General features: G+C 43.0%; 1 protein-coding gene across 1 annotated transcript; it reads right to left on the reverse strand.

The window, feature by feature from the left end:
- Positions 1-91: 91 nt before the first annotated feature.
- LOC112265228 (N-acetyllactosaminide beta-1,3-N-acetylglucosaminyltransferase 2) lies at positions 92-11,608 on the reverse strand. Its single transcript, XM_024442359.2, has 3 exons — positions 11,256-11,608; positions 4,092-4,230; positions 92-3,228 (listed from the first exon to the last, which is right to left on the reverse strand). Exon 3 carries the CDS (start codon positions 3,202-3,204, stop codon positions 1,999-2,001), a length of 1,206 nt encoding a protein of 401 aa, XP_024298127.1. The 5' UTR covers positions 3,205-3,228; positions 4,092-4,230; positions 11,256-11,608; the 3' UTR covers positions 92-1,998.
- Positions 11,609-14,711: the final 3,103 nt, after the last annotated feature.

Here is a 14,711-nt window from a genome sequence, read left to right on the forward strand (position 1 = left end):
CAATAGTTTAGCAAAGCTTATCAAGGTATGGCATCTTTAGTGAGTGCTTTATGATTCAGATCAACTTTGAAGCACGAGAGTGATTCCAAGGTTTGATGTTTGAATTGTTTTTTTATTCACTGTCATAAAAAATGAAAATACTCCAGGTATCCATCACATAAGACACTTTCTTAAAACATAAAAACAAAACAAACATAGGGCAGAAAATGAGTTGGAAGTACAGACTCAGTTAATTCCATTATAGGCGTGTGGGTCACAGGAGGTTGGTGGCACCTTAATTGGGGAGGACGGGCTCCTGGTAATGGCTGGAGCGGAATCAGTGGAATGGTATCAAACACATGGTTTGATGCCACCCCATCTGCTCCATTCCAGCCATTATTATTGAGCAGTCCTCCCCTCAGCAGCCTCCTCTGTTGTGAGTATACAGAAAGAGCACAAATTTAAAGCTGAGATCTACATAAAGGTGCCACTGGTCGCCCCAGGCACATTTGTTATTGTTTTTGTTCTGTTTATGAAATGGAGAAGAGGAGCTCAATAAGTGTGGTAAAACATTTTTACATACGCTGAGTGTACAGAACATGAAGGACGCCTACTCTTTCCATGACACAGACTGACCAGGAGAAAGCTATGATCCCTTATTGATGTCACTTGTTAAATCCACTTCAATCAGTATAGATGGGGAGGAGGGGAGGAGACAGGTTAATGAAGGATTTTTAAGCCTTTTGACAATTGAGACATGGATTGTTTGTGTGCCATTCAGAGGGCGAATGGGCAAAACAAAAGATTGAAGTACCTTTGAACTGGTTATGGTAGTAAGTGCCAGGCACACCCATTTGTGTCTAGAACTGCAACGCTGCTGGGCTTTTCACGCTCAACAGTTTCCTATGTGTATCAAGAATGTTCCACCACCCAAAGGACATTCAGCCAACTCAACACAACTGTGGGAAGCATTGCAGTCAACATGGGCCAGCATCCCTGTGGAACGCTTACGACACCTTGTAGAGTCCACGCCCTGACAAATTGAGGCTGTTCTGAGGGCAAAAGGTGGTCCAACTCGATATTAGGAAGGTGTCCTTAATGTTTTGTACACTCAGTGTACTCTGCTGTCCTATCGCGTGTGTAATGACGTTCAATATGAAGGGAAAAAAACAGCGTTTCTTGTTTTAAGTAACTTCTTTGTTGTTGTAATATCGCACAAACGGACGTGGTAGATTCACCGCTACGGATTCCAGCTTTAAGGGTTATAATAAACCAGCGATCTTTCAAATAACATAAATAGTTTGTTTCTAGAATCAAGTGCAAAGGAATGTCAGATCCATTGAGAGAACTTACAGCAATACACCACCCTGTGGTTTGGCGTAACAGTCTGGAAAAACAGGTTAAGCATGACATTCACACACCACTTGCCATTTTCCACAAGTAGAGAACTGTCTTGTCACTATTAAAAGTAATATGGATCCCCCCCCCCCCAAATCATAGGTGATTTTCACAACTGTTATTGTGACAAATTACATTTCTTGCAAATGAAGGACCTCGCATGCAGTAGTGCCTGTATAGTACATACAGTAGTAGTACATTTATGTTAATGATACTACATTTGCCGAACACTGTCTTGGAAAGTGCATGTAAAAAATACTTTGGAATGCTTGGGATATATCAGCTGATTCTATTGAAGCTGGAACACACTGACTTGTGACGTGCTTGTCGGAACTAGGAAATTCAAAAATGCTCGACTTGTTAACTGGTTGAACGCGGCACGTGATAACTACAACTAGTTAGCAAGTCAGACTAGCACGTGAATGCAACATTCCTACCGAACCTCGAGGATTTGGCTGAGAACACATCAAACAAATTTCTCAAAGACCCATTGGATGCATGCCAAATGGCACCCCTAATTCCCTATATAGTACACTACTTTTGACCAGGGTGCATAGGTCTCTGGTCAAAAATAGTGCCCTGTGTAGGGAATAGAGTGTAATATGGGATGATGTAGATGTCTCACTGACAGTCCAATTCCGGATCGCTGAGCCAGGCCCAGATTTTGATCATCTCCTGCGGCGTCCTGCTGTGCACGAGCATTAAGCTCTTATACGCGCACGGGTTGCCCCTGTATTTCTCGTCAATGTCAAACGTCCTGAAGCCCTTGTGCTTCTCTGGGACCAAGCCCAGCTTCTGGAGACACATCCCTGTGTAGACATCATCAATAGGATACAGCGCCACCTGCTGGGAGATGTTGTGCAACTGCAGTGCCAGTTCCCCAGAGTACAGGAACCCTCCTCCCCCGGCGTAAGGCGGGTATGGCCCCATAAATACACTCTCTGGGATGAAGTACTTGAGCTTCTTGTCCCGGTGTGGGCCGGCGTTGGTGATTACGTCCCCTATGAACAGATCCCTGGCCCTGATCTCTGGAAGATTGTGGAGGAAGTCTAAGATCCTCCAGGTGTTGACGAAGACGTCATCATCCCCTTTGAAGACAAAGCGGGCGTCGGGGCAACGCTGGCTGAACCAGTCCAGGAATAGCACCTCTTTGAGGGTGAGGTTGAAGAAGGAGTCTCGGTAGTCCCACTGGAGGAGGTCCCCATAAAGTCTGGCCTCGTGACTGAGCATCCCAAACAGGTTGGGGAAGTGGTCGACTGCCGAGGCATTGCCAAGGAGGAAGACCGTGGCTACAGTCCGATTGGCCAGAACGCCCACCCGCCCCCACGACTCCCGGATGGCCTGCCGCCGGTCGAAGTGAGGCGCCAGGGACTTGACAGCCAACAGTAGGTAGGGTTTGCTCTCGCACACACGTGGCTGGTCCATGATCATCGGATACGAGCGGCAGCGCATGTGCAGCAGGAAGTCCTGGAAGCGGGGTGGCAGGGAGTTGTAGTCCTTCACCTGCGTGGTGACGCTGTAGTCCGGTTGGCAGGGGTCCGGGGACCTGGTGTCGTTGAGCCAATCAGGTAGCTCCAGGAGGGTGTCATTGGTCAAACCCGACATGAGGATGGGGTTGTAGATGTAGTCCAGCCTCTGCTGCTCCTTATTCCAAAAGATCTCGCTGGTCATCTGCTTCCTCCAGAACGTCTTGGAGGGAATGCGCAGCTTCCGCTGGTCCCCCTTGTCCTGGCCCAGGTTCCGAGACACGCCCACGAGGATGAAGACAAAGACGTTGAGCATCATCATCACACACAGCACCCTGGTTTTCTTCCGGCAGCCGTGCATCTTGGCTCTCTGCAGTCTCCGGACCTGAACAGGAAGTGATAGAGACAAACAGGAAGTAAGAGACCAAACCCAGAAGTTACAGACTTACAACGTACAGAGTATGAAGCGACCATAACGACATCGGCAGACTTACGACAAACCTAGAAGGTATGGGCCCATTCAGAAACATAGTGAAAGGTAGTTGTGGGCCACAGCTGGTGGCCTACGGTTTTGAGGCAGTAGACTTAAGGAGAAATGTTTGAAGGTAAAGCAGGTTAGCGGGCCTTCTTGTTCCGTGTGTTGTTTGTGTCCGAGCCGGACCCAGCAGCAGCCGCATACCAGCCTGCTTTTCATCCCCTAATCCTCGAGGAATGAGTTGTGCCCACTTTTCTTCATCCCTTCTTTATTTCCTTCTCTTCCTCCCTCTCTTTCTACAATGCCCAGACTAGCATCATCATGCGGTCCCAATTTGAGGAACTCTCCTCGTGACACCAATTACAGGTGGCAGTGTGTCAGTGTAATCTCAGGCTAAACTGGCCTCCCCACACAAAAGAGCCACACATTTCCATGTGCATTATTCATTTCACCGAGAGCTTTCTTGAGCCTCGGTGCGCTGGCATGTAAGGAATCTCTATGGTTGTGCAATGTTAACCGAGTGTAAAATTAGCTACACGGGTCAAACTGTTGTAAGAAAACAAACAGAGCCTCGGATAGAAGCAGCAAATGCTGTGATTAATCATAAAAAGTACAACAACGGTAATTATTTAACACGTATCCTTATATATTTCCAATTTGGAAGTGAGGGTGAACATACAGCTTTGTGTTTCAAGCACCGCGATCCAACCCACTGAGCCATTGTAACCACGGTTAATTTCTCCCGCTGTATCAAGTGATATCTAGCATATTACCTGTGAGTAGCAGGTAATGACTGGTCAGGCTGTTGCTGTGGTCCCGACCCAGACCTTCTTAGCCCATGTGGGTCTCCTGCATGGGAGAAGGGCCCAGAAAGGGGAACTGGAACAGGACTGGTGTTCCTGCAGCAGCCACCTGGAAACAAACAACAAAAAAACACACACAAGCCCACAACATGTCAACAACACGGCTGTTTTTCTTCAGGAAAGGCAAGCTTTTTCTCAAGGGGTTATTATAGGGTATACGCAAACCAAAGTGCAATTAGACATGCTTATATACTCCCTACTTTAGCTAAGCCCTACACACAAATAACTACAAATCCCAACAAAGAACCTGGTTACAACCAAAGTGGTGTTGTAGTTCCTAGAGGTGTTGTTGTAGTCAACAACTATCTGGGTGTCACTATTTCTGTTTGCTGTAGATTGTCTACTCGAAACCATCACTGTAGATCATCTACTGAAAGCAATGGAATCCTGTACTTTTGACCTCAGAGTTTCTTACTCGTGAAAGTAGACGGAAGAATCTTAGCCTTTTAGGACATGACGGTTCTGATTGGCATTGCACCTCTTTAACAAAACTAGACAGAGAGCTAGGCTACAGTAATTCAAAATATTGCTCTGCTGTGTGAGTGTGTGTGTCTGTGTGTGTGTTCAGCAGCAGCATGGTACTCACAAGCTGTCAAATCTAACCAGACAAGTGGAGCCTTGAATGCCGAGCCACGAACATGACTCCCCCACTCACTTGCAGTAGCAGACTAGTGTGCGCCACAAATGGCGGCCTATTCCATATATAATGTACTACTTTGACCAGAGCTCTATGGGGCCTGGTCAAAAGTTGTGGACCATATAGGGAACAGGGTGCCATTAGGAACGCAGCTTAGCAGTACAGAGTGCAGCGAGTTACACTTTTCCTCTGCGCAATCTAACTACGCAAACATTCACATCGGTAGTATATGCAAGCCGTGGATAGAGTTTGTCACTGTTGAACACTGTTGGTGAGAGTAGTAGACCTATACTGTAGATGTGGGAACACTGACATTTCATTCACTGACTGACTGCAGCCATTTTATATGTTATATATATATATTATATATGTAACTGTCATTAAGTAGTGATATTGGACTCAATGATGTAAACTGATGAAGTAAATCCTATTTAGCATAAAATAATAAACGATCCCATCATAGTCTACTAAATAGTTACATAGTCTATCATGAGTTTACTACATATGGTCAGTCATGAAGTAATTTAAGTAATATTTGAGGGAGACACGTGGGCACATGCCGGAGAGGCCACACAGACAGACACATAAAGTGCTGTATTTGAGTGGGGGCCCATAATTAAACATCAGACAAACGTGTTCACTGAAGCACAGGTGACTCAACAGTGTGGTATGAATAGGACTTAAGAGGCCAGCCACTGGTAAGAAAGTGAGAAGTGCTAACTTGAAGGACATTAGGGTAGAAATACATACACTCCCCTAAGTATTTATTTGGACAGTGAAGTAAAACATTTTCTTTGGATCTATACTGTAGCATTTTGGAATTAAGATCAAATATTTTAAATGAGGCAACATTACAGGATGTCACCTTTTGTTTGAGGATATATTTTATACATATCTGTTAAACCATTTAGAAATTAATGCACTTTATGTATCTAGTCCGCACATTTTAAGGTGTCAAGTATTTGGACAAATTCACTTATAGTGTATAACATTTAGTCAAAAGGTTAGTATCTTGGACCAATATTCCTAAGAGTTAAGGAAAGACTGACTACGTCACTTCTTGTTTTTTATAAGAAACATGAATATGTTGGTAATTCCAAATTCCAAATAGTTTGCACAGTCAACTTACACACCCCACCACACATGCCACCAGGGGTCTATTCACAGTCCCCAGGTCCAGAACAAATTCAAGGAAACGTACAGTATTTTACAGAGCCATGTGTGCAAGGAACTCCCTTCCATCTCATATAGCGCAAGTGAACAGCCAACCTGGTTTCAAAAAACAAATAAAGCAACACCTCACGGCACAACGCCTCTCCCCCATGTGACCTACTTGTTGTGTGTATGTACTGACATGTCTGTGTAACTGATAGATGCACACACACACTACATGTTAATGCTTTTAAATGTATGTCAATTGTAAAGTCTTTTGTCTGTAATGTCTTTTGTGTTGTATGTTGGACCCCACTAAGACTAGCTGGCGCCATTGGCGTCGGCTAGTGGGAATCCTAATAAATCAAATCAAAATCCTATCACACTACATCAAGCCTGTGACTCTACAAACTTGTTGGATGTATTTTCCAGTTTCTTTTTGTGTGTTTCAGATGATGTTGTGACCAATAGAAATAAATGGTAATGTATTGTGTCATTTTGGAGTCACTTTTATTGTAAATAAGAATAGAATTAGTTTCTGAATACTTCTACATTAATGTAGATGCTACCATGACTACGGATTATCGTGAATCGTGAATAATGATGAGAGAGAAAGTTACAGATGCACAAAAGGTCATGCCCCCAAAACATGCTAACCTCTTACCATCAACAGGTTTGTAGAGTCACATGCTTCATGTAGTTATGTCCTGCTATGAATAGGGGAATCAAATACTAAACTTATGATCCAATACACTATAAGTGAATTTGTCCAAATACTTCTGATACATTCAAATGGGGGGGACTAGATACATAAAGTGCTTTAATTTCTAAACGATAAAACAGATATGAAAATAACCTCAAATTAAAAGGTGACGTTCTATACGGTCGCCTCATTTAGAACATTTGATTTCAAATCCAAAATGCTGGAGTGTAGAGCCACATTTTAAGTTTAGCTTCACTGTCCAAATAAATACGTTGGGGAGTTTACATGTGAATTATATACATTTCAAAGGTTCCTATGGACCTCTAGTGATGTAAGCCAACGATGTAAAAGTGACAACAAGTGAATGAGGAAAGGAAAGGGGCATGCTAACTGTTAACTCGAAGGACATTAGGCATGACAGGGGGAGGAATATACATACATTTTCATGGTTATTATGGAGCGCTAGTCTGGTTGTGCCCACTTTTGTGGGCTCTGGGGTGTTATAATGGAGAATAGAGTGCCTCTCAATATTCCCTCAGTGAATACAAAGGGAAACATTGATTTACTAATAGGCTAGTCTATTTTCACAGCATCTGTGAAAAGAGACTAGTCATAGGCCTACATATGGAGCAACAAAGCAACGGGTTTGAGATGGATGGAGTGTACAGTGTGTGTGTGTCCACGCGTCTCCCTCTGAACCATTACTTACCCTGTCAGTGAAGAATACGCAACAGACAAAGGATTTTGACAGTATCCCTTCATAACCATTTGGTTGCTATGGTGAATTTCCCCTTGGGATCCATTAGGTCCCCAAAACCTGTTTCAGTCAATGGTTCTGCTAGTGTTCCATATCTCCAGAAATGACTAACTCTCTCTCCCCCTCCTCCTAATGCTATTAGATGAGCAACTGCTAGGAATCAGGTACTCAATGAAAACACAGACTGAGCCCCTATTATGCAGACTATACAGGTCACACACAGAGTGTACAAAACATTAGGAACACCTTCCTAATATTGAGTTGCACCCCCTTTGCCCTCAGAACAGCTCTACAAGGTGTCGAAAGCATTCCACAGGGACGCTGGCCCATGTTGACTCCAATGCTTCCCACAGTTGTGTCAAGTTGGCTAGATGTCCTTAGGTGGTGGACCATTCTTGATACACACAGGAAACTGTTGAGTATGAAAACCCCAGGAGTGTTGCAGTTCTTGACACAAACGGGTGCGCCTGACACCCACTACCATACCCTCTTCAAAGGCACTTAAATCATTTGCCTTGCCCATTCACCCTCTGAATGGTACACATACACAATCCATGTTTCAATTGTCTCAAGGCTTAAAAATCCTTCTTTAACCTGTTTTTTCCCCTTTACCTACAGTGCATTCGGATAGTATTCAGACCCCTTGACCTTTTCCACATTTGATACGTTACAGCCTTATTCTAAAATTGATTACATTTAAAAACAAATCTACACACAATACCCCATAATGACAAAGCAAAAACAGGTTTTTATACGTTTTTGCAAATTCATTCAAAATAAAAAAACAGAAATAACACATTTACATAAGTATTCAGACCATTTACTCAGTACTTTGTTGAAGCACCTTTGGCAGCGATTACAGCCTTGAAGCACCTTTGGCAGCGATTACAGTCTTCTTGGGTATGACACTACAAGCTGGGCACACCTGTATTTGGGGAGTTTCTACCATTCTTCACTGCAGATCCTCTTAATCTCTGTCAGGTTGAATGGGGAGTGTCGCTGCACAGCTATTTTCAGGTCTCTCCAGCTCTCTCCAGCTCTCAGCTCTTCCAGGGCTCTAACCTGGAAGCTTATAAGAAATCCCGCTATGCCCTCCGACAAACCATCAAACAGGCTAAGCGTCGATTCAGGACTAAGATCGAATCGTACTACACCAGCTCTGATGCTCGTCGGATGTGGCAGCACTTGCAAACCATTACAGACTACAAAGGGAAGCACAGCCGAGAGCTTCCCAGTGACACGAGCCTACCAGACGAGCTAAACTACTTCTATGCTTGCTTCGAGGAAAATAACACAAACATGCATGAGAGCACCAGCTGTTCCAGAAGACTGTGTGATCACCCTCTCCGTAGCCGATGTAAGTAAGACCTTTAAACAGGTCAACATTCACAAGGCCGCAGGGCCAGACGGATTACCAGGACGTGTAGTGCGAGCATGCGCTGACCACTGATATTTTCAACCTCTCCCTGTCCGAGTCTGTAATACCAACATGTTTCAAGCAGACCACCATAGTGCCTGTGCACAAGAACACTAAGGTAAGCTGCCTAAATGACTACCGACCCGTAGCACTCACGTCTATCGCCATGAAGTGCTTTGAAAGGCTGGTCATGGCCCACATCAACACCATTATTCCAGAAACCCTAGATCCACTCCAATTTGCATACCGCCCCAACAGATCCACAGATGATGCAATCTCTATTGCACTCCACACTGCCCTTTCCCACCTGGACAAAATGTGAGAATGCTATTCATTGACTACAGCTCAGCGTTCAACACCATAATCTAAGGAACGTGGGACTAAACACCTCCCACTGGATCCTGGACTTCCTGACGGGCCGCCCCCAGGTGGTAAGGGTAGGTAACAACACATCCGCCACACTGATCCTCAACACAGGGGCCCCTCAGGGGTGCGTGATCAGTCCTCTCCTGTACTCCCTGTTCACTCATGACTGCATGGCCATGCACGACTCCAACACCATCATTAAGTTTGCCAATGACACAACAGTGGTAGGCCTGATCACCGACAACAACGAGACAGCCTATAGGGGCGGCTGTCAAAATCTGTCATTCTGCCCCTGAACAAGGCTGTTCCTAGGCCGTCATTGTAAATAAGAATTAGTTCTTAACTGACTTGCCTAATTAAATAAAGGTTAAATAAAATAAAAAATAGGGAGGCTGTGTGGTGCCAGGACAACAACCTCTCCCTCAATGTGATCAAGACAATGGAGATGATTGTGGACTACAGGAAAAAGAGGACTGAGCATGCTCCCATTCTCAACGACAGGGCTGCAGGTTGAGAGCTTCAAGTTCCTTGGTGTCCACATCACCAACAAACTAACATGGTCCAAGCACACCGAAACAGTTGTGAAGGGGGCATGACAAAACCTATTCCCCCTCAGGAGACTGAAAAGATTTGGCATGGGTCCTCAGATCCTCAAAATGTTCTACAGCTGCACCATCGAGAGCATCCTGACTGGTTGCATCACTGCCTGGTATGGCAACTGCTCAGCCTCCGACCGCAAGGCACTAGTAGTGCAAATGGTGTGTAGTGCAAATGACCCAGTACATCACTGGGGCCAAGCTTCCTGCCATCCAGGACCTATATGCCAGGCAGTGTCAGAGGAAGGCCCTAAAAATTGTCAAAGACTCCAGCCACCCTAGTACGCAGTACACACATCCTGTTCTCTCTGCTACCGCACGGCAAGTGGTACCGGAGGGCCAAGTCTAGGTCCAAGAGGCTTCTAAACAGCTTCTACCCCCAAGCCATAAGACTCCTGAATACCTAAAAAAAAAAATGGCTACCCAGACTATTTGCATAGCCCCCCCTCTTTTACACCACTGCTACTCTCTGTTGTTATCATCTATGCATAGTCACTTTAATAACTCTACCTACATGTACATATTACCTCAACTAACCGGAGCCCCCCGCACATTGACTCTGTACCGGTACTCCCCTGTATATAGTCTCGCTATTGTTATTTCACAGCTGCTCTTTAATTACTTGTTACTTTTATTTCTTATTCTTATCCATATTTTTTAAAACTGCATTGTTGGTTAGGGGCTAGTAAGTAAGCATTTCACTGTACGGTACCTGTTGTATTCGGTGCATGTGACTAATAAAACTGGGTTTGGAATTCACTCAATTTACAAAAGGACATTGAATTCCTTACCCAGTAAACAGTCTGTTGACAATGTATGACAGCAACCAATGCTTTGTTTTTGTTGACCACTGTTTCAAATACTAACTGTTTTCAAATGTAAGCTACTATCATTTCGAATATTATATGAACCCTATGAATTAAAAAGGCCCATTTGGGTTCAATTAATTAGCTTAATTTCTCAGAGATCAAACTGTATTTCAAGAAAAATAATATTGCAGGAATGTTATCTGTTTCTAACTACAGAAACAATTTGAGATAGTGGATGTCGTGGCTTGATGAAATGACATGGAACGACCCTTTTTGAAGTTATTGTCAACAGTTAATATGTTCATTGCAGGTGATTAACTAAGTCACTGTCATATTTTCCTCTAGAAACAGTGTTTGATTCATGGTTAAAGTAATGATTATTCATTACTATATAATCTAACATTGATCAAATACTAGTATTTATAGGAACAAAAGTGATAGAAGCAAAATTAATAACATTCATATGTTTTTTCTATCTGGCATACGTAGCTATGGTGGCGTTGCAATGTTAGAATATAATATAATTTCTGCTATAGCCGCAGGACTCAAACGCAATGAATGGTCTTCTAAGTTATAATGTGCTAACCAAAATGGTTAAACAGCATGTATTCTCAAAAACCTGGTTGCTATACTTTACCTGAATAGCAAAGTTTCCAATCAAAGGAGTCCACCACATCTTGGCGCAAAGCCTATACTGTAGCCTACAAAACGAGTCTATATGAATATGATCCTCTTCCCGCAAATAGTTCACAAGCAGCGTAACTTTAGAGTGAGGCGCCTATGCTCACTATAAGCAAATGTTAGTTTAATAATATTTCACAGATCATAGTAGAAGTCCTGTGTAAAGTGAAAGTCCATGCCTTGCCAAAAAGAGAGAGAAATAATACGCCTTAGTAACGCTCTGTGTCTGTGTTCCTCTCTGATCTTGACTTCTACTCACACTTTCCGCATTTTCAGGAAGAGGAAAATTCCAGCCTGCGTTCAGATCATTGGGAGAAAAAATAATATTCTTATTTTTTTCTGGATAATGTTTGAGGGGCACGACTCCTCCTTGAATTAGGTGATGTAGGCCTTTGATATTAACAAGGGGATACGGGTCTCCTTTATTTGTATACTTTACTGAATATTTTGGGAGACCGTGTGATTAGACACATATTATACAACCAAGGTAGAGAACTTTCATTTTCCTCCCTATTTTCCTCCCAAGTGTACAGAGACAGAATTAAATGAGCGAATTCAGCTGAATGCATAGGATACCTGGCTTCAAATATGTTTTCAGTTTATGTTGTAACCCACATCTTCATATCACCCTCCCCCAGTCAACTCAGTTATTACAGTGTTTCTGTCGAAGGTTGGCATTTATTGTCACGAATCTTGCCCTGGAGGCAGCTCTGCAGTGGTCACTATAGCTGTCACAGCCACAAAATCATACATTTGGATTTTTAACCTAACCGATAACCCTAATGCAGTCTTATTCAAACTATTTCAGCGAGGACACCATTTTTTTCCACCAGAATTTCTGGGGATGACATTTTTTACAATAATTTGTGACCACACCCCAATTTTCACAACAAATAACCTTCAATTCATTACATTTTCAACACTTATCAAAATGAAAGAAACCAATAAATACATTTCCTCAATAATATTTTATTTTTCTAATGATCTTTCTCAAAAACATGTGTATATTGTGCCATACAATAATCTGTACTCTGAATATTTTTCTCCATTTAAAAAAAAGATATTGCAAAAAATAATAATTGGCGAACCCACTTATCCAATTTGTACTTTGCAGCTGTCAGAATTCGTTCAGTTCTGCCCCCAGGGCAAGATTCATGACAATAAACGTCAACCTTCGTTTCTGTCTTGCCTTTACAGAACCAAAAGCTCCACTGTGATTACCATCTATTTTATGAGCTTGCGGTCCCAAGTTCATATGTGGACTCCATAATTATGTGTGTTGTTTATATCTTGATATGGGTAGATAGAACATATATACACTGTGTACAAAACATTAAGAACACATTAAGAAGGTATCCACAGGGTGTTCCACAGGGATGCTGGCCGATGTTGACTCCAATGCTTCCCACAGTTGTGTCAAGCTGGCTGGATGTCCTCTGGGTGTTGGATTATTCTTGATACACATATGAAACTGTTGAGCATGAAAAACCCAGCAGCATTGCAGTTCTTGACACACTCAAACCAGTGTGCCTGGTACCTACTGCCATAACCTGTTCAAAGGCACATAAATGTTTTGTTTTGCCCAGTCACCCTCTGAGTGGCACACATACACAATCCATGTCTCAAGGCTTAACCATCCTTTAAATCGGTCTCCTCCCCTTCATCTTCACCGATTGAAGTGACATCAATAAAGGATCATAGCTTTAACCTGGATTTACCTGGTCAGTCGGTCATGGAAAGAGCAGGTGTTCCTAATGTTTTGTATACAGTAAAGCGATAGGCTTTCATATACACAATTCAATGCTCTATACAGAAAGACGGTTTTCAAATGAATTACTAAACTAAAGTGGCTGCAGATGTCAATGAAGTGTAGTAGGATGTAATGTTGGATGAAATGTTTTAGAAAGTAAATCCTCTTATGTATAGGTTTTGGCCAGTGATTCAGGACTACAGGTGTTTCAGGTGCCTCACACACAACCTGAACTTTGTCTTTACAGTAATCTTATAGTAAGTCCTCTTAACATAACTTTTACAGCAGTGTCCCTCTGCCAGTTTCATCCTTCAGGGAAGAGAGAAGTTGAGGTGGTGTGAGCTTTTTCTTTACTTGAGAATGATAAAAGCCCTGTGTTCTCCAATGAACCTAACACCATTTAGACTCTCTAAAAGGAAGTGACACCACAATTAAATTCATTTCAAGCCTCTCACAGTTCCTAATTCCCCAGTTCAATAGTCAACTCCGATTTCTGTACACACACACACAGTCTTGCTCATTTACATATTAACTAGATTAAACTGTGTGTCACCGCCCCACCTGTATTTGGCAGGACTGTAGTACAGTTGTCATGCTCGTTCATAACTGGTATTGTGTAGTATTAAGCACTCAAATGAAGAGTGACAACCGTATTTAGCAATAGTACAGGGTCTTGTGTATTCGTGCAAAATCTCTATCAGGAGATCATGTCAAATTGAAAAAGCATCATCACCATCTTGTCCGCTCCTGGGACTGACCAAGGAAATCATTAGTGCTTAGGTGCCAGCTGCATCGAGATGTTTGTGTTATCCATGTTGTTCAGGTGCCAAAAAGATGCATAAGATTTGAACGCTGTCACATTTGACATACTAATCGGAGTTGGACAGATTGAAAGCCATATGAGATTGGTGAGCTCTGAGTAACCACAACAATCACCGTTAGCAGATAAAGTGGAGGACACCATGGTAATGCAGTGGACCCCATCTAACATACACTAACACAGTGAAAGATGAGGAACATGCATGGGAGGCATTACCCTTGCTGCTTGCCTCTAAATATAAGGCAGACTCAAAACACAAAAGAATGACTACAGGCTGGTATAATTGGGTTAGCTGGAAAGTCCATTTCTTTATTGCCTGTCGTAAACATGGACCGATACCATAATTACTAGAACTCAGTCTGACTTATTTATAACTGCTAATTGAATGTCTTTAAGTCCCAAATGGCACCCTATTCCCTACACAGTGCACTACTTTTGACCAGAGCCCCATGGGCCTAGTCAAATGTAGTGCACTATATAGGAAATAGGATGTCATTTGGTAGGCAACCAGGGATTTAAGCGGGGAGTCTGCAGTCATGCTTTCATCAGCGAGCACTTTCAAGCCTAAACCATCGCACGCCCCTGCCCTAGTCCTTAATCAAAGCCCACTCCTTATTAAAGTGTTACAAAACAAATCCATCTTTAACTCTGGTGAACTTCCAAATAAAACCAACGTTGAGTTCTAGATGTGTGACCTGTAGCTGTCTGTTGTCTAATCCACATCCAGTTTAATGCAATTGTCAAATGGGACCTCCAGGTCACATGTAAGGCTGCCATCTCCAGACTGAGGCGTTTGGCTAGGGTGCTGGGTTTCTCTTCGGGTTACGGAGTTGACGAAGACT

The sequence above is a fragment of the Oncorhynchus tshawytscha genome, linkage group LG02 (assembly GCF_018296145.1).
Source record: "Oncorhynchus tshawytscha isolate Ot180627B linkage group LG02, Otsh_v2.0, whole genome shotgun sequence".
Taxonomy (NCBI): domain Eukaryota; kingdom Metazoa; phylum Chordata; class Actinopteri; order Salmoniformes; family Salmonidae; genus Oncorhynchus; species Oncorhynchus tshawytscha.